The sequence below is a fragment of the Monodelphis domestica genome, chromosome 1, assembly GCF_027887165.1.
Source record: "Monodelphis domestica isolate mMonDom1 chromosome 1, mMonDom1.pri, whole genome shotgun sequence".
Classification (NCBI taxonomy): Eukaryota; Metazoa; Chordata; class Mammalia; order Didelphimorphia; family Didelphidae; genus Monodelphis; species Monodelphis domestica.
The window spans coordinates 395,596,138-395,621,451 of NC_077227.1; the positions used below are offsets into that span (position 1 = coordinate 395,596,138).

A 25,314-nucleotide genomic window follows, 5' to 3' on the forward strand; every position below is an offset into this window, starting at 1 on the left:
GTCAGGGATGGAGGAGCTGTCATCAACTTGGAGGAGTTATCAACTGTGGACATTTTACCTTGGATTCCTGTTTTGGCTCCCAGAGCCTCTGTTGTAAGATCCAGCTTCCCTGTTTGATTTGCCATAAGATCTAAGTAAGGAATTCTAATGACACCAGGCCATCGTCCTTCCTCAAAGAGTCTTCCAGCCAGAGATTGTTTCAAAGGGCCTCTCTCAAGAGCCTCCAGAGCTCCTACCCCAGAGGGACAGAGCCCCTCAGAGGAGCTCCTCAAGGAGCTCTCCTTCAGAATGAGAGTCAGAAATCGAGATCCTCAGAATGAGTCTTCTCAAAATGAGCTCCCTCAGAATCAACAAAGATGTGTATGTGTTGATTTGTTTTGCTAATTTGGACTTACTTACTATGAAGGAAGTTGGTGGGAAGAAAACTTTGAGTGTGAAAGTAATGTAAAAAAGGAAAAGAGCATTAACTAAAATGAATAAAGTTGAGGTGTTTGTTTAAGGTATCACTTCATACCTACTAAATTAGCAATGATAGGAAACAATGAGAAAACTTTATTGTTGTAGGGAATGTAAGAAGACAGGTATGCTATTTACTCCTGCTGGAACTGTGAATTGATCCAACTATTCTATTCTGGAAAACAATTTGAAATTAGGAAAGAAAAATTACTGAATGCCCTTTTGACAGGGGAAATGACACCTTTAGGACTCATGAAGGTGTATTATAGGGTAGCAAAAAAAAAGAATCAGAGTCAGAGTTGAGTTTGAATCCTAGCTCTGTAACCTCTTTGAGCTTTAATTTTTTCACTTTTGATAGGAAAAGAGTGTTGGATGTGGGGTCAAAGATTCTGGGTTCAAATCCTGATTCTGTCATGCATTACTTGAGACTTTAGAAAAGTCACAATCCTCCCAGGTCTCAACTTCCTCATCTATAAAATAGTGAGTTTGTATTTTCTAGTCTCAGTGGTCTCTTTTAGCTCTATAGCTATGATACTATGATCTTATAATATAAAAGTGGTATTGGTGGCCAGAAAAGACATCTTAACAACAAATTGGAAATATAGAACTGCCTATTGACCCCAGGGAATAGCTGATCAATTTGTGATACATGATTGGAATGGAATGTGATTATAATAGTATTCTATAATGATGAAGATGAGGAATTTTGAAAAGCATAGGAAGATTTATATGAATTATTAGACGGGCAAGCTAAGTAGAACCAGGAAAATACACAATATACAATACATTAAGTAATAAAAATAATGCTGATGGGTGGTTGAACTCTAATTGATTGTAATGACCAATCTTGGAACAGGAGGACTAATGATGAATCATACCTCTCTTCTATTTGTTAAGAAATGGAGAACTACTGATCAAGGACACAAGCAATACCCAATGAAATTGCAGGAGGGCTGTGGGAAGTGTGGGTGGAGGGGAGGGAGGGAAATAATGTGATTATTGTAACCAAGAAATAATGCTCTAAATTGACTAAATAAACTAATTCAAATAAAAAAAAGAAATGGAGAATTAGAGATTTGAGGTATGTCTTTTTGACTCCATTTAAGGTTTTATTGACAAAGATACTGCAGCAATTTGCAATTTCCTTCTCCAGATCATTTCACAGATGAGAAAACTGAGGTAAGCAGGGTTAAGTGACTTGCCTGGGATCACTCAGCTAGCAATATGAAATCTGAACTGTTTTTCCTGTGCCCAAAATTCTAATCCTTGAACCACCTAACTACAAATATGATGTCAGATCCAGTCACCATCTTGGTGGTTTTGGCTTGTCCATTGGTGAGAAAGGTTGCAGAAAGGATTATCAGGAAAGGGCTGAGATGTAAAAACAAAAGACAAAATTTAAAATTAAAAGAAAAAAGAAAAGACATTGCACAGAAATATTCATTGAAGTATTATCTGTGGTTAAAAATACTGGAAATAAATTACTAATAATTGGGTAATGGCTGAACATACCATAGCACACTAATATAATGGAATGTCACTGAACCTTAAAGAATAATAAATAGGAAAATTTTGAAGAACCATGGGGATTCTTGTTTGGAGGAATTCAAAGTAAAAAAAGCAGAGCAAAAAGAACAATACATACGGTGACTACAACCTTTATAAAGTTAATAAAATAGGCAATAAACCTCTAGTAAACAGCAGTTAGTTTTTGGGCTTTCTTTTCTCAACAATGGATAAATTATTTTCAGAGATATACTGTGTAGGAGAAGAAGGGTCTGTTTGGGGTGTGATATTAAAACTAATTTTATCAATAACTTTAAAATGAAAAGATTGGATGGAACTATCTTGAGATCCGTTAAACCTGAAATTCTGTTATCCATTATTGCAAAAATATAGAGGGAGGGAGTCAACTAGGAAGAAAAGTATGGGATTAGATAGGAAGTAAATAAAACATTGCTTGACATGTATCATCCTTTTACACTGAGTCCTTCGATGATTCCTCATTGTTTACAGGATAATGTCCAAACTCCTCTGAATGGCATTCAATGGGTTTTAGAGATCATCTAGTCCATTCCTCTGCCTCCAACCTACTTTTACACGCTTGGTTTCACACTTCCCTTCTTTTACTTAAAACAATGCCATATGTATCCCCGCCTCGGGTCTTTCATGCTCTCGGCTCATTGGCCTTCTCTTCACTTGTATAAGTCTGATTCTTCAAGGCCAGCTGAAATCTTTCCGATTCCATGAGAAGCTCCTACACTGCCCCAGTCCTCCGCGAGAGCTTTTTCCTTAGAGCTTCTGTAAACAATCGAAGGGAAATGTATTCACTTCCGCACTGAGTAGAACCTACCTGGGATTTCTCGTACCCCTTTCTATTTCTACAATTGTCCGGTTAAAGTGTGAGCTCCCTGAGGGTAAGGACGGTCTCAAACCTTTTTGTATCACTAGTACCAATCAGAAAAGTATCTCTTCTCTAGGAGCACCCCTCGGAAGCTCTTTCAAGGGATCCCCTATGCCCCCTCCCTCAGGATATGCCCTCATACTTTGCACGGGGTGGAGGGAGTTGGTGGATCAAGGCTACAAGTTCTTCTCCAAGCAGTGCCCCCTGCTCTAAGAACGGGTCACCTGGGGGAGGCCCTTTAGGGGGGGGTGAGGACTCGCCTGGCTGGGGGCGGGGCTGAGCCTAGGGTGAGAAGCGGGAACGCGCCAGAAGGAGACTGGAGCAGCGGCGAGGACGCGCCCGCGATAGCGGGGACGAAGGCGGGAGGGCCGGGCGCGTGTCCGCGGCGCCGTGACTCGGCGGCTCCGCAGCGGCTGCAGCGGGAGGACCCGGCCGGAGCCGCCGCCATCGTAGCCGGGCCCCGCCGCCCCCGCCCCCGCCCGGCCCCGCCGCCGTCCCCGGCCCGGCCCCGCCGCTGCAGCTGCCGCCGCCGCGGAGATGCTGAGGAGCCGGGGCTGCCGCGCCCTCGGGCCGGGCCGGAGCCGGAGCCGGAGCGGGAGCCGGAGCCGCTGGCTGCCCGCGCTGTGCTGTTTGTTGGGCGCCGTGCGGGCGGCGGCGGGGACCGGGGCCGGGACCGGGGCCGGGGCCGGGGAAGAGAGGGCGGCGGCGGGGCCAGGGGCGGCCCATGAGGCGCCCTTTGCGGGCCAGGTGCGTACGAACTGGGTCCCAGAAAAGGGGGAGAGGGGCGAGAGAGCCAAGTCTGGGGTTTGTGGCGTGGGGGCTCTCACCAGGGTAGGGGGGTGGTCCGACCCTGGGCCCTGCTTGCTGGAGTAAAAGGGATGCCAGAACGCCCTGGGCCAGACCCGCGCGGAGAGGCCCTGGGGACTTGGGGACCAGGGCGGGGTTCTGGCCCTGGGGCTCAGCCTGCTGGGAGCACGTGAAGAGTGGCGGACACTGACATGGTCTTGGTCACGGGCCCACAGAGGGAGGGCCGCTGGGGCCCAGGTCACGAGTTGAGGAAGGTGGCAAGTGATGGGGGTGGGTGGTGTCTATTGGGGTCAGGGTCGCACTTGGTTTGGGGCTTGCGGAAATGTTGGGATTACCAGCACGACCATGAATGGGAACGGAGTGCTAGGATGGAGAAAGGAAGGGAGTTTGCGGGGACTGAGGCACGGAAGCTCGGACTCGGAACGGAGGCGTTCTTTGTGCGCGCCTCCAAGACGCGCCCGAGGGAAACCTCTAGGTTCAGTACCATGGACAGAGGCAGCGACTGGAGAAACCCAGTGTGTGGGGCTAAGGCTAAATTGGGCTGGACTTTGAGCCCAGAGCCGGTAACTTGGATAATGAGAACCTTATGGGAGGACAGAAAAAAGGGCCACCACCGTCCGTACTCGAGGGAGAAAAGTGGGGACTAGAGGAACTGGGGGCCTGGAGAAGAAGAAAGAAGCTGTGCTTAAAGGCTTTCTTCCTTAGTTTCCTGGTCTCTCAGTTTCTCTCTTGGCCTCTCCCTATGGCACCCTCCTTTCCCAAACAAGCCCAATGTTCTGTTCCTGGGATATCTATCCATGAGTTGGAGGCCCATTTGATGGAGAGCTTGCTGATGTTCCTCAAACTGGAAGTCAAAATTTAGTGAATCCTCAAACATCTAGAGATTTTCAACTCAAATTTAAACTTCCCTTTGCCTTCAAACTCTTCTAAAGTTTATTCTGCCTTCTTGGGTTTTCTTTATGTATGTTGAATTTATATGAGGGCAGTGGAAAGACTTCTAGATAGGGAAGAAGATGACTTGGTTCTAGTTTTGGCTTTGCCATTGACTCACACTATCTGATGTTGAGCAAGTCTTTCCCCTTCTCTGGTGCCTAGCATTCTCCTTTGCAAGATAAAGGAGTGAAACTAAATTACCTCTAAGGGGTCTTCCAGCTTTTATAACAATTATGTTCAAATTCTAATATTTAAATAAGATTTTCTGTTTTACAAAGCATTTCTCACAATAGCCCTGTGAGGTGACTAGTACAAATAATATTATCCACATTTTGCAGATGTGGAAACAGAAACCCATAAAAGGGAAGTGACTTGCTCAAGGTCATATAAGCTAGTAACCCAAATCTAGGTCCTCTGATTCCGAATTCAAGGCTCTTTTCATTGCATTTGTGACTCCTTTGATCTTTGAAGCTTCAACAAGTGTAGTAAAAATGTTAGGTGAAAAGTCCATGTTTTCCCTTAAAATAATAGGAAGAGGGATTATCTTGGCACCTGATTTTCAAGAATTTGAATCTGATAAAATCTTGTTCCCTACAGGATAGCTCTGTAGAATATTCAAATGTTCCAGTCCCCCCCCCCCCCCAGTTCATTTGTATTAGAAAACATGCAGGCTTACTTCCAGTTTGATCTGATCCCCTAGTGTCCCTTTAAAAGAAACTTTTGGTTTCATTCATGGTTCAGTTAAAATAATATTTGGACTCAATTTGAGGTTCAGAAAATTAGTTCAGCTTGTCCTGATTTTTAGGTCACTGTTCAGTTCAGTTCAGTTCAGTTCAAGTTACCAAAGAATATATTTTATATCTTCTCAAGTTTTAATTATCAGCAATTGTAAAGGATAATATCTTTTACATTGATATAGTGTTTTACAAAGTCATTCATTCATTCATCAATGTACTATTGAAGGATTCATTCTTTCTGTAGGGAATCAGCAAAACTTTTATGAAAGAGGCAACATTTGAGGTAAGCCTTGAAGGACAGGTAGTTGAAAGTGGGGGGTGGGGCATTCCAAGCATAGGTAACAATCTGAAAAAAAGACATTGAGCTCTGGCAGTGGACGAGACTGATGCATCTTCAGGGGAATCATCAAGTATGAGTCCAGTAGAGTACTTGATAGAGAGTAGTAAGATAAGGCTAGGAAGGGTATAGTCACTTTGGAGAGCCTTGAATGTCAAGCAAAGGAATTGAATTTTGTTGAGTAGGTAAATGGCAAGGCATTGACAGATTTTGTAGAGGTGACTTAAACCGTTATGCAAAGGATGATTTGGAGAAGTTAGACACTAAATGCTAAGAGACTGTTGCAGTAGCCCATGAAAGAGGAAATGAGACCTGGAACTCAGTTATAGCTAGAATTTTCTTTTAAGTTTCAACCTGTGATCCTTCTAACTTCTGTGAAGGAAGTAAGACAAGTATAATTAGCTCTACTGTGCAGTGGAGAGAACTGAGCCACAGAGAGATGTAAAATGCCCAAGATCGTGCAGCAGAACCACTGTTAGAACTTAGGGGTTCTAAGTTCAGCACTTGTTCAATTATGTAATAGCTCCCCTCAACTGTTACTTATAATTATTATATTAGTAATAATACTTTAAAAACTGTATTCCTAATACCCTTAATATCTCTAGTTATAGAATATCATAGCTGGAAACTATCTTAGAGATAATCTAATCCAAACCCCCATTTATCAAAGGAGGAAACGAAAGGGGCCTAAACCATATTTGACTTACCAATTCCCTTTTCCTATCCATTGATAATCTCAGGCAATAGACATGAACTATGACTATTTGACAGTTGGTGTTGGTCACTTTGAAAGAAAGGGCCCAAGGTAGGTGGTGGTCTCCTGCCTTCTCTGGGGGAAAAAAACAGTTCCTTTTTTTTACTTTGCTTTTGAGCTATAGGAAAAACTAGCACATGCATCCTTTGCATTTAATATATAAGAAATATCCCCTACTCTTCCAACTACCATCATGTATTACCTCAGCTGAATTCCCTATAGACTTAAGACAGGGTGTTTGCTCTGGCCTCGTGGACATAGGCCAAAGATGTTGTGCAAATAAATCCCAGTGGAATTCTCCCTATGGAAATTCTAGTCCTCCCACTGGGAGGCCAGCTTGGTGCAAGTTAGACGTCAGAATCTAAGGATGACCTGGAGCTTTCTTTTTGTAATCAAAGATGTAGGAACTTAAAAAAACAGTTGTTGGAAATAAACAAGTTTTGTGACTTTGAATCATGGGTTCTCAGGGCTAGAAGCAACCCCAGGCCTCAGCTAGTCCAACATGTACCTGAGAATGAATTCCTCCTATAATATCCCTGACAAATGTTCATCTAGCAACTGCTTAAAATAATAGGGAAAATAAATAAATAAAAATTTAAAAATAAAATAAAATAATAGGGAGCTCATGACCCATCCATTGATGTACAGCTGTTAGTTAAGGAATTTTTTCTTATACTGAGCTGAATTCTGCCTCCCTATAACAGTTCAATATGTGGTTGTTCCAGAGGAGATTGGGTGGGTAAGCTGGATAGCCAATAACCTCAATAGCCAAACCTTTAGTGTGAATCTATATAAAACCTTCCTTGGAACTTCCAGGTCTGGAAATGGGTGAATTCTGTTGGATGAATTGTGCATGTTATTGTAATCTAATTTAGATTTTAGATTGTTTCCTTCTACTGCTGTGAAAGTGCTCAGTTTCAACTGCCTAATCAATAGGCAGTCAGCTAGGTAGCTCAGTAGATTGAAAGCCAGGACTAGATATGGGAGGTCCAGGGTTCAAATGTGACTTCATTCCCTAGCTGTGTGACCCTGGGCAAGTCACTTAAACCCCCATTGCCTAGCCATTACCACTATACTGCCCTGAAACTAATACACCGTATTGATTCTAAGAGGAAAGGTAAGAGTTTAAAAAAAAAGAGGAAATCCTTGTCCTGATTCATGAGATCTGAAGTCAGAGGACTTGGGTTTGAATCCTAACTTTGTGTTTACTCTTTGGGTGACTTTGGGCAAATTCCTTTGTCCCTCTGGGTTTCAGTTTCTTATTGGCAAAATAAAGGGGTTGGATTGGATGACCTTTCAGGCCCCTTCCAGGTCTGAATCCATGATTCAATGATCCCTCAACCCCAGTGAGTTGTGGCCACTTATAATCACAGAATTCCAAGCTAGAAGAAACTTTAGCTCATGAACATAGAACGTGGATGGGTCTGAGAGCTGGAAAGGACCTTTGAAGTCTCTGAGTAGAGCCCATTTTATAGAGGAAACTCGTACCCAGAGAAGTAGTGATTTGCCAAAAGTCTCATAGAAAACAAATAGCAGGGGTAGGATTTAAATTTAATTAAATTAAAAAAGATCTTCTGATCAGAAATCCTGTGTAATATCCACATTATACCATGTTGTGTCCCAGGGTTATCTGCTCAGGGAAGAAAGTGACTTGCCCAAAGTCTTGATGTAGAGAGTTATTAATAATGTCAAGATTAGAAATTCTCACTCCTATCACAGGGCTTTTCCTTTTGCCCTACATAAGCAGAAGAACTCAAAAGTCAGCCTGGTTTTTGTGTCTATGATACATTGAAAAGCCATTAGCTTTTGATTCCAAGGACCTGGGTTCAGATTCTGGATTTGTCCTTAGTATCTGTGTGACCTCAGGCAAATCCCTTCACCTTCCTAGATCTAAGTTTCTTCATCTGTAAAAATGAAGGAATTAAACTAGATGACCTCTGAGGTTCCTTCCAGCTCTAAGTTTAAAGTTCTGTGATTCTTAGTTGCCCTTACTGAAGAAGTCCCCAGTAGTCTCCTATCCTGAACTCTGATGATTGGCTTTCAAGAGTTTGAGGAACCCCTCCCTCCCCCACCCCAACTATTTGTTTTCCATCTTCTAAATCCTGCTTCAGGATTTTCCTGTGTTCCCTGGTATTAGAACCTGCCCAGATCTTTGTGGGTACAGTAGAAGGAGCACTGGAGATTTATTCTGTGTATATTTATTATAAGGAGTTCATTTTTCTCTTTCTTTTTAGAGATTTGGGTGGTAGGAAGAAGAAAAAAGAAATTTTGGTTTATTTAAAAAATACTTTAATGCAATTTAAAAGAAACAATAAAAGTCATTGGATCATTATTCCACTAAACTGTTTGATTCATTCCCTTTTTTTTGAGTCTCAGTTTTTTCCTCTGCAAAAGTGAGAGGTTAGGCTAAATAATCTCCAAGGTCTTTTCCAACTCTAAATCCTATGATTAAGTATCCACGGGGTGTCTTTTGGGATCCTGCCTTTCTTTTGTCATGTGATCAACTTCCCTCCCTCCTGCCACCTCCTTCTGTCCTCTGATCTCTGCATGAATTATGGTCTTAACTTGGGCCTTTTAGGTCTTAAGGTTCCTTTTCTCCTCTCAGCTTCTTCCCTCACACCCCATTTCAACACCTTCCCCTTGCAAACCTTTGCAACTGCCTCATCCTTTTATGGAGCCTCACAAAGTGAGATTTTGAATCCCTGCAGAACGGCCAGAGTAACTCCACTGAGCATATTATCTGGACCCTTCTCACATCACTTACCCCACCCTAAATTGTATACATCCTGTCTCTCTTTCTAGACTATAAGCCCCTTGTGGGGAGGGTCCATGTCTTATCCAGAGGCAGTGACATAGAAACTGGAAGCCTGAGCTTAGGATCTTTGGTTCTGAATCTGAGACTTAGCTCTACCATTTCCCAGTTAGTGTTGGGCAAGCCTTAGCCTCTGTTTCCTCACTTGTAAAATTAATTTAATAATGCCTTACTTCTTCCTAAGGCTATATAATATAGCTCAAATGAGATAATGTTGTAGAGTACATCGTAAATTCCAAAGCACCAAATAAACAATAGCTATTATTATCCATGGTGTTGTGGAAAGAATGCTGAATTTGAAGTCCGAGGACCTGAGTTCGAATCTCAGCTTTACTATTTACCCCCTGTGTGATTTTAAGCAGGTCACTTAACCTCTATAGGCTTCAGATTCCTTTTCTATAAAAATGTAAGGGATGATAGATGGCTTTGAAGGCTCCTCCTAGCTAAATCTAAATCCTATGATCCTGGCCATGAGGTGGGATTGTTTTCCTTTGCTGGGTTTTGTTAGAACAATCTTAATTGCAAAATGTAATAGGTTTCTGTTCTAGACAGTTCCCAAGTGCCTCTCCAGGAGTATTGTGTGTGTGTGTAGGCATGCACTCACACATGTACGTGGATGCATGAAAACAGCATAAATTTTAAGTTCATACGGCCTGAGCTAATCCTTTGTGTTAGAATTTAATTTTATTAGAACTTAAGCCCCTCTTGGTCAGAGAAGCTCCTGCATGTTTATCATTGGAGACTAGCAGAGCTAGTGTTTAATAATTACTGCTGCTATTGTTTGGCAGGGTGATGATAATGATGACAATGAAGCTGATAGCTTACATCTCTAGAGCTCTTAAAGATTCACAAAGTGCTTTCCTCATACTAATAATGTGAGATAAGTGGCAAGTACCATTCCCATTTTACTGATGAGGGGCCTGAGCTTCAGGGAAGTTAAGTGACTTGCTCTTGGTCACACAAGTAGTTGGAACTCTGATCCTTCAGGTCTGCTTAATCCAAGTCCAGTGCTTTTGGGAGGCAGGAGCCAAGGGGTTTAGCAATTCACAGAATGCCCTATAGCAGTGAAGGCAAACCTTTTAGATATGGAATGCTGCCCTCCCCTCCCCCACAGACTGAGTGCCATTTCCCCTAGAAATCAAGCCCTGTGTTTGGCTCTCCCTATGCCCTGCCCTCCCCCACCTTGCTCCCCACCCCACCCCTTACCCCTCAGAGGGGAGGGAGGAAGTGCTACCTTTGGGCTGTTGGACAGAGGGGCAGGTGATGAGAGGTGTGTGTGGAGAGGGGGAGGAGAGTGGCCCAAGTGCTCCACTCCCCTCCCGCTATGTGCCATGTAGTGATCTATGCTCTCCTCAAACCTAGCTCCTCTTCCACTCCACCATAAGAACCACCTTCACCACAGACTCAACTGGCTGTCATCTGTGCTGCAACCTCATGTAGCATGTGAGCCCCACCCCCAACCCCAGCACCTTATCCCAGACAGGGAAGGGAGTAAGTGCTCCTATTGGGCTGCTAAGCAGAGGGATGGGTGAAGCAAGGAATGTCCTCAAGTACATGGAAAGGGGAAGGAGAACAGCTCTGCCCTGAGTCCCTCTGGCTTTTTAGTTGGTGGGTGACTGCAGGCTTGCCCACAGAGAGGGCTCTGCATGCCCCTTTTGGCACACATGCCATAGGTTCATCATCACTGCCCTACAGTTTAGATCATCCAGGGATAGTGGCCATTTCCAGACCTGAGCATATGAATAAAGTCTTAAACAATGACAACAACAAATGGGTAGAAGTGGTTCATCTTACAAACTATTTCAATACATTTATCAGTTTAATTTTATCTAGTGGCCAGAAGTAGTATTTAAATCCTCCAAATGATCCTGCTACTGAATTAATTACCTCTGGGATCTTCAACAAGGTACTTATGTTTTCTAAACTTTGATTGTCCTCATCTGTAAAATGAGAGGACTGGAGCAGATGAGGCTCTCTGAGATCCCTCTTAGTTTTAAAACTATAACCCAAGGGTCTTCTAATAGGATCTGTGGTTTCATTAATATGGTTCCAGATCCCAGCCCCTCTGCACTTCAGTGGACGGTCTTCCTGAGTTTCTTTGGGCAAAGAAGTTCATCTTTTGGTGGCCAGCCCTTTGGTCAGTAGACGTTTACCCAGGCTGGTCATAAGAAGAGAGACTCATAGTCAATCTGTCATGGGTTGTTGCTACTAGAAGCTTTGGTAGAAATTGCCATAACTTGTATTCCACAAAATATGAGGAAGAAATTAAACCAACAACCTAAAGCACATATATTACTGTGCAGAACAGAATGCTAGGTGTAGATATAAAATTTCAATGAAATAGTATCCCTGCCCTCATGGAACTCAATCTTGCAGGGAGATAAGATGCCAAACTAGATGACATAACATATAATAACACATGACAAGTACATCAGAGAGTTACAAAAGAAAGTGCTGTATGTGGTTCAAGAGGAAAATCATTACCAAGAACTAGAGGGGAAGGGGTGGGTAAGGAGGAAGTCTTCAAGGAGGATAAGTCTGTATTCAGTAGGTCAAGTGACATTCCTGGCAAGCTATATGTGCAAATGCACAGGAGAAAACATGGATACAAAGGATAGTTGGCTAAAGCATAGAGTGGCTAGAGGATAATAAAGTGAGATAAAGCTGGGAAGTATTATTAAGGATAGATTGGAGGAGGGGAGAGGAAGTGGAAGCAAGAAGATCAGTTAGTTCATTCATTAGTTCAGGCAAGTAATAATAAGACTTATACTAGGGTGATGGCAGATAAGAACAGAGAGGATGGGACAGATGTGAGAGAGAGTATGGAGATGGAATCTACAGAACTTGATAATTGGTTGGATATGAGAAAGGAGAGAGAGAAGAGTCAAAGATCAACATGAGATTGTAAGGAAGGGAGACTGGGTGGATCGTGACACCACAGAAAATGTTTAGGGAGAAAGATAATGAGTTTTCATGGACATGTTGAATTAGGCCACGTGAGAAATCAAGGTGGAGGTGTTCTGTGGGCACCTGGACATAACAGGTCTGGAGAAGGGCTACCTTCTGGAGAAGGGCTAGACATAGAGATTTACAGGTCATTTGCATGATAGTGAAGTCATGAGAGTGAATGAAATGGCCAAGGAAGAGTGTAATGGAGAGAAGAGGAATAAGAATAGACCTCTGAGGAACATCCCATCAGTAGGTTAGGAAGAGGATGAGAAGCCAGGGAAGGAAACAGAAGGATAAGTTATTAGAGAGGTTGGAAGAGAAGAGAATTTGGAGAGTGCGGTATCGGGAGTCAAAGGAAGAACAGGCATATACAATTGGTGTGAGTGGCTAATAGCACCAAGAGCTACGGAGTGGCCAAGAAAAATGAAGACTGGGAAAAAAAAGGTCACTGGATTTTCCCTTCAGGGGTTAATTATTGACCTTAGAGAGAGCATTTTTAATAAAGTGGTGGGTGGACAAGTACAGATAGCAAGGAGAGAATGTGAGTGATGTGAAAGTGTAGGTACCCTAGGTAAGCAATTTTCAGCATGTTTGGCAGTAAAGAAGAGGGAGGGGGTGGGAAGTGATAGCTATGTTAGGATTTGAGAGATCTGAGTGTATTTGTAGGAGAATATCAAAAGGGGTCATATTTGAAGCAAGATTGACTATACCTGTTAGAGTAAAAGTAGGACCACTGAAGAAAGGTCTCAGAGGAGAGGAATTAGCCTCACAGAGGAGTAGAAGATTCACTTCTATGATCAAAGGGAGGAGGAGAGAATCACCCAATGCTGATAAATCAAAGAATGGAGGAAGAAAAGCAAAAGGAGCTCATGTTGGCTGGCCTTTATATTTTGAGTGAAATAGAAGGCCAAATTCTCTAAGCATTTGGATTTAGGGTGTGGTTAGGAGCAAAAAGAGAGGGGACATGAAGAGGGGAATGTGATAAGGAATATTATTAATCAGTCAATTTTACATTACTCTTCTCCAGGCCCTCTACAATTCAGCCAAACTGGTCATCTTATTCTCGCTTAAATAACATTCCACCTCCTTTCTCCACATCTTTGCCCTGCATCTCCCCCATATCCTAGGTTTCACGTGGAGGAGAGAACAGAAGAGGTAGGAGAGTAGATTGTGGTGGAAGAATGGAATTTCAAAGGTCTGTGTCTTGGCCTTGTCACAGTTCTGGGAAGTCAATGGTGTAAGTTAATACACTGGCAGCAGGACATAGTTGAAGCAGGGTGGAGGATGATATTATTGAGTTAAGGAGACTGAGGGATTGTAGTGTCCAAATATTAATGAAGGACCATCAATAGGAATATTCTAGCCCCTCACTCTGATGGCAGGAGATGGGATAGAAAGGAGGACAATGAATTTAGGTACTAATTCATTGAGTAAGTTGGGAAAGTGAGCTGGGGGCTAGCTAGTAGATGGGTCCCCTCCAAGTCAAAACCAGAGAAGGATTTAAAGGGGGAGCCAAAGGTATCCAAACCATATATGCTTGACATAATTCAGAATAAACTAGATTGTCTCCACTCTGTCACTAATGCTGATCAAGTATCTCTTCACTCAGTGAATAATCATAACAACTCCCAGCCATTTAGTACTTAAAAGATCTGCAAAGTGCTTTACATACATTACATCATTTGATTCCCACAACAACCCCGTTAGATTGCACAAATGTATAAATTAGTAAAATAACTCTTAAAGAACAGGATGTACTGAAGCCAGGGCTCTTTGGAGCCTTTTGAGAATGAGTCATCTGGAGAGCCCTTTGCAAGTAGTTGAGGGTTTACCCCTTTATGTACCAAAGCTTTTATTTTAGCCACTTGGGGGGTAGAAAGCTTTCTATTATGGATCATACATGTATTCCCTTCTTACCAAAGGCACTGAGCATATGCAACTATGATGAAAATTGATGGCCCTAGGAGTGAATCCCACAGCTTCTACTGAGGTTGACTTGGATAGCTGGTTTTCCCTGCAATGATTAACTTAAGGTTGCTTTGCTTTGAGAATTCTTGGTTCATTTTTTTTCCTAATGGTTTTCATGTCCCCTCCCTAACAATTGCCTTCCTACTTCCAATTTCCTGTGGGACAGGAAACCAAATACGTAGCAAACCTAGCTTGTTAGAGTTGTGTGTAAAATCAGAATCACTGGGCCATGAGTGAAGGGCTAAAGGACCCCCCAGAAGAAAGTGTATAGACTTTGGTTCATGGACTTTGTGCAATTGATTTTAGGGCCTTCTCTTTGGACCCCTCATTCCTTCTGCATCTCCCAGCAGATGGCGATTCCTCTTAACCAATTTGGAACCCAGTTATTGTGTGGGTTGGTCTGTCTGAAGTTCCTCTCAGTAGTAGTTTTCCTACTTGAAAACTAATGACAAGTGCATTACATCCTTTTTTAAGTCACATATAGAATTAGAATTATAAGTTTCAAAGCTGAAAGAAGTCTTTACTATAACCTTTTTGATGTGGGGTCATTCAGCATTGGTTAAAAGAGCCCATAGTTTTCAGGGAAGTCAAACCTTCCAGGCCCTAATTGTGTTCCCTGTTTCTGTCCTTGTCTCTGACACTGTCTCTGTCTGTCTCTGGCTCTTTTTCTCTGTCTCTTTCTCTATATATACATGTATATGTTGTCTCTCTTTCCCTCTCCTTATTCCCTCTTCCCCCTAGGACTTTTCTGTCTGTTTGTCTCTCTTCTTCCCACCCTGTCTCTTCTACTTTCTTGATATTTCTCCTTCATCTCCATCTGTCTCTCCTTTTTTACAGAGCTGGTTAAAGTCTTATGGCTATCTGCTTCCCTATGATGCCCGGGTACCCATGATGCCCTCAGGGAAGGTCTTGCAGTCAGCGGTCACCACTATGCAGCAGTTTTATGGGATTCCTGTCACAGGAGTGTTGGATCAGACAACAATCGAGTAAGATTCCCATGGGACATTGTGTTCCTTAGCTTTTCAGACTTCCCTCTGGACATGACAAGGCAAGAAGCCTTCCATGTTTTTCCTTCCTGTGTTTTCACATTCCATGCCTGCTCCTTCCACTTGGCCTTCTTTCTGCCCTGTGATACATACTCCCTTCTTTCACCCCTTCCAACCACCCAAACCTTCCAAGTTCATTGGCTCAGCTTAAGTTCTGTCTCCTCTATGAAGTTTTCATGGCCCCTCTAGGCCACACTGAGCTCTCCCTCCTTTAAGCTCTTACGGCCTTTATCCTCAGACCCACATGTTGTCCCCAACTCAACCATGCACTCTGTCAGGCCAAGGCCTCTTTCTTATCCTTCTCTGTCTCCTCCTGTGGCCTAGGCCTCTGTATGCAGCAAGTCATGGGGCAACCAGCAAGCATTTATTAAGTGCTTTCTATGTGCCAGGTCCTGTGCTAAAGCCTCATCAAATATTTATTGAATAAATGAATGAATGTTCGAATGAATGATCCACATGAATCCTTAACGAGTAAGAGTATTCCTTCTGTTACCAGATCTACTGACTGGAGCAAAAGTTAGGAGCTCATTAGGAAAGTAGCCATGCTGGCTAGCAGGGAATCAGCAGAGTTTGAAGCTAATGCAATTATGAATACATTTAGCATTCATTTATCATAATATATAATATTATGTATAATAAAATCAATACATTTATACAGTCATGAGACTTAGAGCTGGGAGAGAACTTGGAGATCATCTGACAGACTGTTCTGCAGCTCCTTAATGAACTTATCATTCTTGTCTATAATGCTATTTGTCTGGCGTCATCCCCAATAGACTCTAAGCTCCCTGAGGGTAGGAATCCAATCCTCTCTCTCTCTCTCTCTCAAAACTCTTACCTTGTGTCTTAGGACCAATACTGTGTATTGGTCCGAAGGCAGAAGAGTGCTGAGGACCAAGCAACTGGGGTTAAGAGACTTGCCTAGGGTCACACAGCTAAGAAGTATCTGAAGCCAAATTTGAACCTAGGTAGGTCCTCCAGGCTCCAAGTCTGGCTCTCAAACCATTAAGTCACCTATCTGCCCCTTGCAATTTTTTCTTTATTTTATAAGATGAGGAAAAAGGGGCTCAGGAAGGGAAGTGACTTGTGTAATGTCACACAGATAGCAAATGATTGATTCTATTCTTTTTTTATATATATTAAAATCCTTACCTTCCTCTTAGAATCAATACTGTATTTTGGTTCCAAGGCAGAAGAGCAGTAAGGTTTAGGCAATAGCAGTGAAGTGACTTGTCTAGGTCACACAGCTAGGAAGTGTCTGAATCCAGATTTGAACCCAAGACCTCCCGTCTCTGGGACTGACTCTCAATCCACTGAGCCACCCAGCTGCCCCATATCAATTCTATTCTAGTATTAATATAATAATAGTTGTCATTCATTTAGTGCCTTGCATCCATGGCCTCACTTGATGGTCAGAATAACCTGGAGAGGTCCATGGCTCAAAGTATTATCTTCATTTTGTAGACAAGGAAACTGAGGCTCAAAAGGGGTGTAGTGACTTGCCCTGTGTCACACTAGTAATCCGTGGCAGAGTCAGGACCCTAATCCAGGTCTCCTGACTTCTAGATAATACACAATGCTGCCTCCTTCAGGGCTACCAGCTAACACTCCTACAAGACTTCAAGCCTCTGCTCTAGGTCCTTTGGCACCTTGAGTTTGAGGGCCCTTTCTGGCCTAGGGAGTTAAGGACACAACCTTCTTTCCATGAAAGAAGATAAAACACCCACTAGGCGGCCCTGAGACATTCCATCTCCTACCTTCTTGCTTTCACATCATCACCCCCAGGGATTGGAATGCCCTTCTTCCCATCCCCCTCTTCTTGGCACCCCAACTCTCTAAGTGCCACCTCCTTCAAAAGGCCCCCTATCATCCTCGCAGTTGTTTGTTCTTCCCCGTCAATCCCTTTGAATTTTATTTTGTATTTATTTACCCATGTAAATAAATAACATTTCCCCTTAGTAGAAGGTAAGTTCTTTGAGGGCAGGGAAAGTCTTGTCTTTGGTTTATCTCCCCAAAGCCCAACACAGGTCCTGGGACCTAGGAGGTGCCCATTAAGTATCTGTTGAACTGAATAAAGAGTCAAGAGTCAGGAATACTGGGTTCTCTCTACCTCTCAGTGCTGCCAGGAAGAGTGGGCCATGTCTCCTCTCTGGGACCGTTTTTCTAGCTATAAAATGAGGGTCAGCTTGGATTAGATGATCTCTAAGGTCCCTTCTAACTGCCATCCTATGATTGAGCATAAGCCTGGATGAACTGAGGCTGCCTTACAGAAGCCAGGGCTATTTTGAGGCCTGGGATGGGTAGGCACAGCAGAGCATCACATGGCAGGGAGACGGCCACTGCTGAGGGGCCACCTGGCCTTAGTTTGGTCTCTGTTCCAGAAAGACACAGGCACATTGGCTGGGGTTCAACTAAGGGCAGTCAGATGGTGGGAGGAGGAGAGGGGATGATCTGGGTAGGTAAGAAAGCATCTCCCACTTGCCTGTCTGTCAATCCTTTCTGGTGTGTTTGGGAGCTGGGGGAAGGTGAGTATTTTCATTCTGTGGATGAGGGAACTGAGGCACAGAGAGGCATTCCAAAGTTAGCTCCAGATGAATCTGTAGTTGGAAGAGGAAGGCCAGGGATTAATAGGACAGCTTAACTCACAATCTAAGATCTATATTTAGAGGGCAGCTGGATAAAACCTTGGCCTTGGAATCAGGAGGACCTGAGTTCAAATGTGACCTCAGACACTTCCTAGCAGTTTGACTTTGGGCAAGTCATGTAACCCTATTTGCCTCAGTTCCTTGTTTGTAAAATGAGCAGGAAAAGGAAAAGGCCTCTATCATATTTCTGCCAAGAAAATCCAAAATGCGGTCACAAAGAATCAGACATGATTGAAAAAATGACTGAACAACAATGGATTAGAGGCTATTCAGGCCCACTGTGCCCCTTCAAAAAAGGCATTGTGGCACAGTGGAAAGAACATGAGCTCTGTAGTCAGAGGATGTGGGTTCAAATGCACCTCTCACACTCCCTATGTTACTTTTGGCATTTCGCTTTACTTCTTTGATCTTAGTTGTAAAACAAGGAGATTGGTCCAGATGACCTTTGAAGGTCCTTTCAAATCTAGATCTTTGATCCTATTAAGGGACAGGAATAATTTAGTGAACCCATAAGTATTTACTGTGCTCCTACTATGTTCAGAGACTACAAAATCCAATGACATTTTCATTGTCTCCACCATTTAAGTCAAGACTTTATGTTCAGGCTATTAATGCATTCATTCAACAGGGCAATTATTAAGTGTCTACTGGATGCCTGGCATCTTGGGAGGAGATTCAAAGATTAAAAAATAAAATTACTTCTGTCCCCAAAGAATGTACTTAAAAAAAAAAAAAGCACTTACCTAACATCTTAGATAATTGGTTCCAAGGCAGAAGAGCAGTAAGGGCTAGACAATAGGGGTTAAGTGACTTGCCCAGGGTCACACAGCTAGGAATCTAGATTTGTACCCAGGACTTCCCATATCTAGGCTGGTCATCAATCCACAGAGCCACCCAGCTGCCCCAAATGAACTTTATTTTACTCAGAGGAAACAAAAGGGACACAGAAAGTAGATACCAAGTTTGCACAAAGAAGCACTTCTTTCTCCAAACCTGCCCCTAGGTTCATTGCTGGAAGAAATAAAAGCTGCTGCCTTGATAGGTAGGGAATTTCCCCTTCAATGAATGTATTTAACTGTAACTAGAAGCCAGTTTCTTTCTTTCTTTTTTGGAAACTTTTACCTTATATCTTAGAATCAATACTGTGTATTGGTTTCAAGTGAGAAGAGTGGTAAGGGCTAGGCAATGGGGGTTAAGTGACTTGCCCAAGATCACACAGCTAGGAAGTATCTGAGGCCACATTTGAACCCAGGACCTCCTATTTCTAGGCCTATTGAACAACCCAGCTGCCCCCAGAAGACAGTTTCTTAAGCTGGACAAGATGATTTCTGTGGGCCATTCCATTGTGGAGGTTTTCAAGGAGCTAGAGACCCCCTTCCCTTCCTTCAAGGAACTCAACCTCGTGGGAGACTGGATGCAGACCAGTGCAACAACCAGGGAACAATTCAGAGGAATTAGGAGTAATAATAGTTTCTCTAGCACTTGAAAGTTTACAAAGCATTTCCCCTATGAGATAGAGTGTTTTTATTTTTATTTTTGGTCTAGCCCTGTGGTTTCATCAGTATAAAGAATTTCTGGAGTGGAAAACTTCAGCCACAAAGGCAGCTGGTGACCTAGTGGATAGAGCGCTGGGTTTGGAGTCAGGAAGACCTGAGTTCAAATTTGACCTCAGACACTTACTTGCTGTGTGACCCCAGGCAAGTAGCTTTACCCCTGTTGCTTCAGTTTCCTTGACTATAAAATGGGGATAATATTTGTACCTATCTCCCAGGGTTGTTGTTAAGATCAAAGGAGATATCTGAAAAAGGGCTTATCATATTTCCTGGCACATAGTAGGTGCTATATAAATGCTTATTCCTTTCCCCTTACTCCTGATACTATCAAGAATATGTTTGGGGGGCAGCTTGGTAGCACAGTGGATAGAGATCCAGGTCTGGAATTGGGAGGTCCTGGGTTCAAATGTGACCTCAAACACTTCCTAGCTGTGTGACCCTGGGCAAGTCACTTAACCCCCATTGCCTAGCCCTTACTGCTCTTCTGCCTTGGAACCAATACACTATATTGATTCTAAGACAGAAAGTGTGGGTTAAAAAAAAAGAACATATCTATAAACTTATAGTCTTAGACAGTTGTTCAGGTCACTGAAAAATTATGTGCCTGGTCCATGACCACATTGCTAGTATGTGTCAATGAAAGAATTTGAACTCGGGCCTACTGGTTCCCAGGTTGGCTCTCTGGCCACAATGCCATGAAGGCAAGGATTATCTCTGATATAGAGATACAGCAAAATTGAGGCCTACAGAGGGAGAATGACTTGCCTGTGGTCATAGTGAATTGGTAATGAGTTGAAACTAGAATCCAAGTCTCCCAGTCCCGGCCCAGGGCTTCTAAACATTCTACTGGAGAATTTCAATCTCCCACCAATACACATGGAGCGCCTACTATGTCCCAAGCCCACCTTCTACAGGAAGCCTTTCCTGATTTCCCATAATTTCACTGCCTTCCCTCTCTTGATTATTTCATATACATCTTGTATATAGCTTGTTTGTCCATGTTGTTTGCATGCTGCTCCTTCATTAGGCTGTGAGCTTCTTGAAAGCTTTTAAATCTTTCTTTGTATGCTGAATGCCTAGCACAGTGACTGGCACATTCTGTTGTCCTTTTGTTGTTCAGTTATTTACAACTCTTTGTGAACCCTGTAGATCATAGCTCACCAATGTCGTCCATTGGGTTTTATTGGCAAAGCCAATTTCCTTCTCCAGTGGATTTAGGCAAACAGAGGTTAAGTGACTTCTCCAGGATCACACAGCTAGTAAGTGTCTGAGGCCTGGCACATAGTAGGAGCTTAATAAATGTTTTTTGATTAACTTTCTGACTAGGGGACACAAATATGCAGAAGATATGGTACTTGCTTTCTCTACATTTACCACCCAACCATGGAGAAATTTACCACCCAACCAAGGAGAACATAGAACAAGTCAGTACCTGAGGAGGGGAGCCGACTATAATTTCCGACTAGAAGTTGTCTCCAAGATTTAAGTACCAGGCTCAAAAGTGTCATCCTCTGAAATAGGCAGAAATCACCATCTTGAAAAGATGGTTTGTGAAAGTTCCTCTGAAAGGGGCTGCTGGATGGCTCAGTGGATAGAGAACCAGGCCTAAAGGTGTAGAGGTCCTGGGTTCAAATGTGGCCTCAGATACTTCCTAACTTTGTGATCCTAGACAAGTCACTTTACCCCCATTGCCCAACCTTTAATATTTTTGTGCCTTGGAATCAATACATAGTATTGATTCTAAGATGGAAGGTAAGAATTAAAAAAAAAAAGTTCTACTGACCTCATGAGTGTGACAGTTAATCAATAAATATTTATTAAGTACCCACTATGTGCCAAGCACTGTGTTCAGTGCTGGAGATACCAAGATAGACTGAAATATTCTTAGAGGAACTTAAGGTAGACAACATATACATACATATATGTGTGTGTGTGTTTATATATATATGTGTGTGTTTATATATATGTGTGTGCATGTAAAATAGTTATAAGTAATTTGAGGGGGGGAAGGAGAGAAGACCACCACTAGCTGGGATAGAAGGTGGAATGAAGAAAGGAGTCCTATGGACAGAAAGTGGTGTTTGAGCTGAGTTTCGAAGGAAATAAGGATTCCTAGCAGGCAGAGATAAGGAGCATTGAAGGCAGCCAGGTTATAGAATTCTGGGCCTGTGGGTAGGAAGACCTGAGTTCAAATGCTTTCTACAATAATGTGAACAACAATAACACAGAAAGGAAACCAAAGTCTGAGTAGTCCTTAGGACCACTCTTGGCCCTGGAGAACATTACCTGCCTTTCAGTAGAGAGCTGGGGCATCATGGGTACTGAATATTACATGCATTATAAGAGTAAATAAAGAGTAATATATCAGTTAGTTTTATTTAACTTTTTTTTTTGTTACAAAGGATAGCTTATTAGAAGTTAAATGGTGTATCTAGAAATGACTGTGGTATATGAACAAAAGGTATTGATAACCCTTCCTCTTATATTATTTTAAACTCTTACCTTCTGCCCTAGTAACAATTCTAAGACCAAAGGGCAAGAACTGGGCAAATGGAGTTATTAAATGACTTGACCAGGGTCATATAGCTAGGAAGTGTCTGAGACCAGATTTGAACCCAGGTCCTCCTGATTCAAAGCCTCAAACTCTATCTACTGTGCCACTGAGTTGCCCCATTTAAAAATTATTTTTAAAAGAATTGCTAGGTATCTTCTCAAATTGGAGCTCACCCTTGCCCCCAAGGAACAGGGCTCATTGTCTTATAGCAGCATGACTGGGGACTGCTATAATGCAGTGGAAGTTATAACTTTCAAAAAATCCTTTCCACAGGAGTCTTACCTTGCTGAGATGATTCTTCACAATCTGGCTCTAACTTCCCTTTCCAGTGCTCTTGGTCTAGCCAAATTGGCCTTATTGCTATTCCTCACACACAACACTCCATCATCCATATCCTTGAATTATTACTGGGTATTCTACATGGAAGGAAGGAAGGAAGGAAGGAAGGAAGGAAGGAAGGAAGGAAGGAAAGAAGGAAGGAAGAAAGGGAGGAAGAAAGGGAGGGAGGAAGGAAGGAAAGAAGGAAGGAAGGAAGGAAGGAAGGAAGGAAGGAAGGAAGGAAGGAAGGAAGGAAGGAAGGAAGGAAGGAAGGAAGGAAGAAAGGGAGGAAGAAAGGGAGGAAGAAAGGGAGGGAGGAAGGAAGGAAGAAAGGGAGGGAGGAAGGAAGGAAGGAAGGGAGGGAGGGAGGGAGGGAGGAAGGAAGGAAAGAAGGAAGGGAAAGAGGGAGGGAGGGAATATGGACAGACTTATTAAGTGCCAGCAATATGCAATGCACTGTACTAAGAGCTTTACAAATGTTATCTAATTTAATCTGGACCTGCAGTTAGTTTCAACAACACTGAGAGATAAGTGCTATTATTATCTCTATTTCATAGTTGAGGAAACTGAGGCAGACAGCAGTCAAATGACTTGCCCAGAGGTTACACAGCTAGTCTCAGAGATTGCATTCAAACTCAGGTCTTCCTGGCTCTAGGCCCAGTGTTCAATCTACTGTGCCACCTAGTTGTAATTTCCTTGTATCAGTTTCTTCGACAAGCCCCTGGAGTGGAGAAGGACAGCCTGACTGGTTGGAAATTTCCCTTAAGAATAATCAGCTCTCTGTGTTCTGATTCTATGCTTGCCAAGTAACCTTCTGAGTCTGTAATTGGGTCTCTTGAGTGGGCCAACCCACCAGAGGCAGAACCCTGAGCATTTAGGTGGGGCTGGTTCTGGGGCCAGCCAGGAATATTTCGCAGCATAAGTTAATACACCATCATCTGGTTTATTAATTAGTCTTGTGGGGTTGGTTAGTGGAATTCCATTCTCCAGAGCCTGATCTCCCTGGGTGGGCTGACAAAGCTTGAGTTCCTGAAGGCCACATCCCGGGTTCTCTGATAACTCCACCACCTCCCAAGGCTGTTCATGAGGACACCAGCATCCAGTCAGCCTCTCCATGCCACCTGTACCAGGTTAGCTCTATCAGGAAGAACTCAAAAGCTATCCCAGACTGCCCATATGCACATACCCATGTGTCCTGTGCACTGTGCTACTTGTATGGGCTACAGTGGTAGGGCAAGGCATGGGAGAAGAACTCCTCTCTTCGTAAAAGGACCTAGAGAACCACACTGAGCTATGGGACACAGATGGATGGCAAGTTTTTCTAAGAGACAGGAAAGCAGCATAGTGGCCCAGGCTTTGCTACTGACTTACCTGCCCTGGAGCAAATGCTCCCACTTCAGTTTCCTCCTCTGTAAAATGAAGGGCAATAACATCCCACAATTATGCTTACAAAACCCTTTGCATCCATTATTTTATTTGCACCCCCTAAAATTCTGTAGTGGAGGCTGAGCAGATATTATTCTCACTTTACAGATTTGGACACTGGGGAACTTCAGGGGCTCAACCAAAGGCATAGTGATGATCCATCTTTCAACACTGTACCAGTTCTCTGCCAGGCACTGCACTAGGCACCAAGGATACAAAGAGATCTAATGATAATGATAATAATAATAACAACTAGTGCTTTACAGCAGGTGTTATCTCTACTTTATAGATGAGGAAATTGTGACCAAAAGAGATGAACTTTTTGCCCAAAGCCACAAAGGTGATAAGTTCTTGAGGTGAGATTCCATTAGACCACCTAGATCCCTGAATCCCTATCTTCAAGGAGCTACAGAAGGAGACAAAATATGTGAATAGATGCTCAGAGGTGATAAATGGTTGAGCTGGGATAGAATCTTTAGATCATAGATTTAGAGCTGGAAGGGGACTTAGAGACCATTGAGTCCAGCCTCCTCATGTTAGAGATGAGGAAACTGAGACTTGCCCAGGGACACTCAGCTACTAAGTGTCTGAGGTGGACGTTTGATTCCAAGTCTCCCAAAGCCCTACCATTTATGCCATTCAAACCTAGCTTTCCAGTCTCCCACTTATGTGCTTGTTTGGTCACTGCAATTCCCTACCCTTCCAGGGGATCGCTAAGGCCTCTTCTAGCATTGCCTTTGGCTCCTGACTCTAAGCTCTTTGGCCAGTGTGAACATGTATGTGCTCTCTGCCTAGGTGGATGAAGAAGCCTCGCTGCGGTGTCCCTGATCACCCCCACCTGAGCCGCCGGCGCAGGAATAAGCGCTATGCACTGACGGGGCAGAAGTGGAGGCAAAAACACATCACGTACAGGTAAGGCCCACTGTCTTGCTCTGCTCCTGTGGGTCTGGCTCCTCTCACGTCCAGAGGAAGATGTGGCCGCTTCTGGCCCCTGGAGCCCCACGGCAACTCAGTCTGAATGGAGTCAGTGCTTGATGGGGTAGAAGGACCACGGATGTGGGATGTGGGTGATACCCAGCCTGGTGGAAGGGGGCTGGATTTGAAGTCAGAGGTCCTTACTTTGACTCCTGACTTTGCTCCCTTCTTCCTGGTTGAGAAAAGTCCCTTTTCTCCAAGCCTCAGATTCTGAGTCTGTAAAATGGTGTTGGACTGGATGATCACAGCCTCTTTCCAGCTCGATAGCCTACAAGTCCCTGAGTCTGGCCCTGCCTCTCACTTAATAGGTGTCCCACACACTCGGTCAAGAGACTTTATTTAGGAGTGTGTTGGGGCCGTAGAGCTTCCTCTAAACCTGGATCTGATTAGACCAGTCCTTGGCTGCCTCCTATCCCCTCCCCCCATCCTAGCCCGGGCCCCTGCCAGTCCTACCCTGACAGATGAGGTGTGATCATTATATAATATTTTATCATGGGGCTGGGCTCCAGCTCATGCTGGGGTCCGATAGGTGTGATCTTGGAGTCTGTCTCGAGACACGATTCTCTGGGTGGTTGAGTCTGGGTCAGAGAGCCTGCCTTCTGAAGCATTCAGAGGAGGATGACTAATATGCTTTGAGCACT

The 25,314-nt window shown here is 43.5% G+C and overlaps 1 protein-coding gene across 1 annotated transcript in view; it reads left to right on the top strand.

Annotated features, from left to right (window-relative positions):
- Positions 1-3,273: 3,273 nt before the first annotated feature.
- The window catches only part of MMP24 (matrix metallopeptidase 24), a 65,606-nt gene continuing 43,565 nt past the window's right edge, over positions 3,274-25,314 (top strand). The window contains exons 1-3 of the mRNA XM_007474237.3: positions 3,274-3,607; positions 14,995-15,143; positions 24,494-24,610. Coding sequence (XP_007474299.2) covers positions 3,398-3,607; positions 14,995-15,143; positions 24,494-24,610 — 476 coding nt within the window. The 5' untranslated portion in view covers positions 3,274-3,397. The remainder of the gene's footprint in view (positions 3,608-14,994; positions 15,144-24,493; positions 24,611-25,314) is intronic.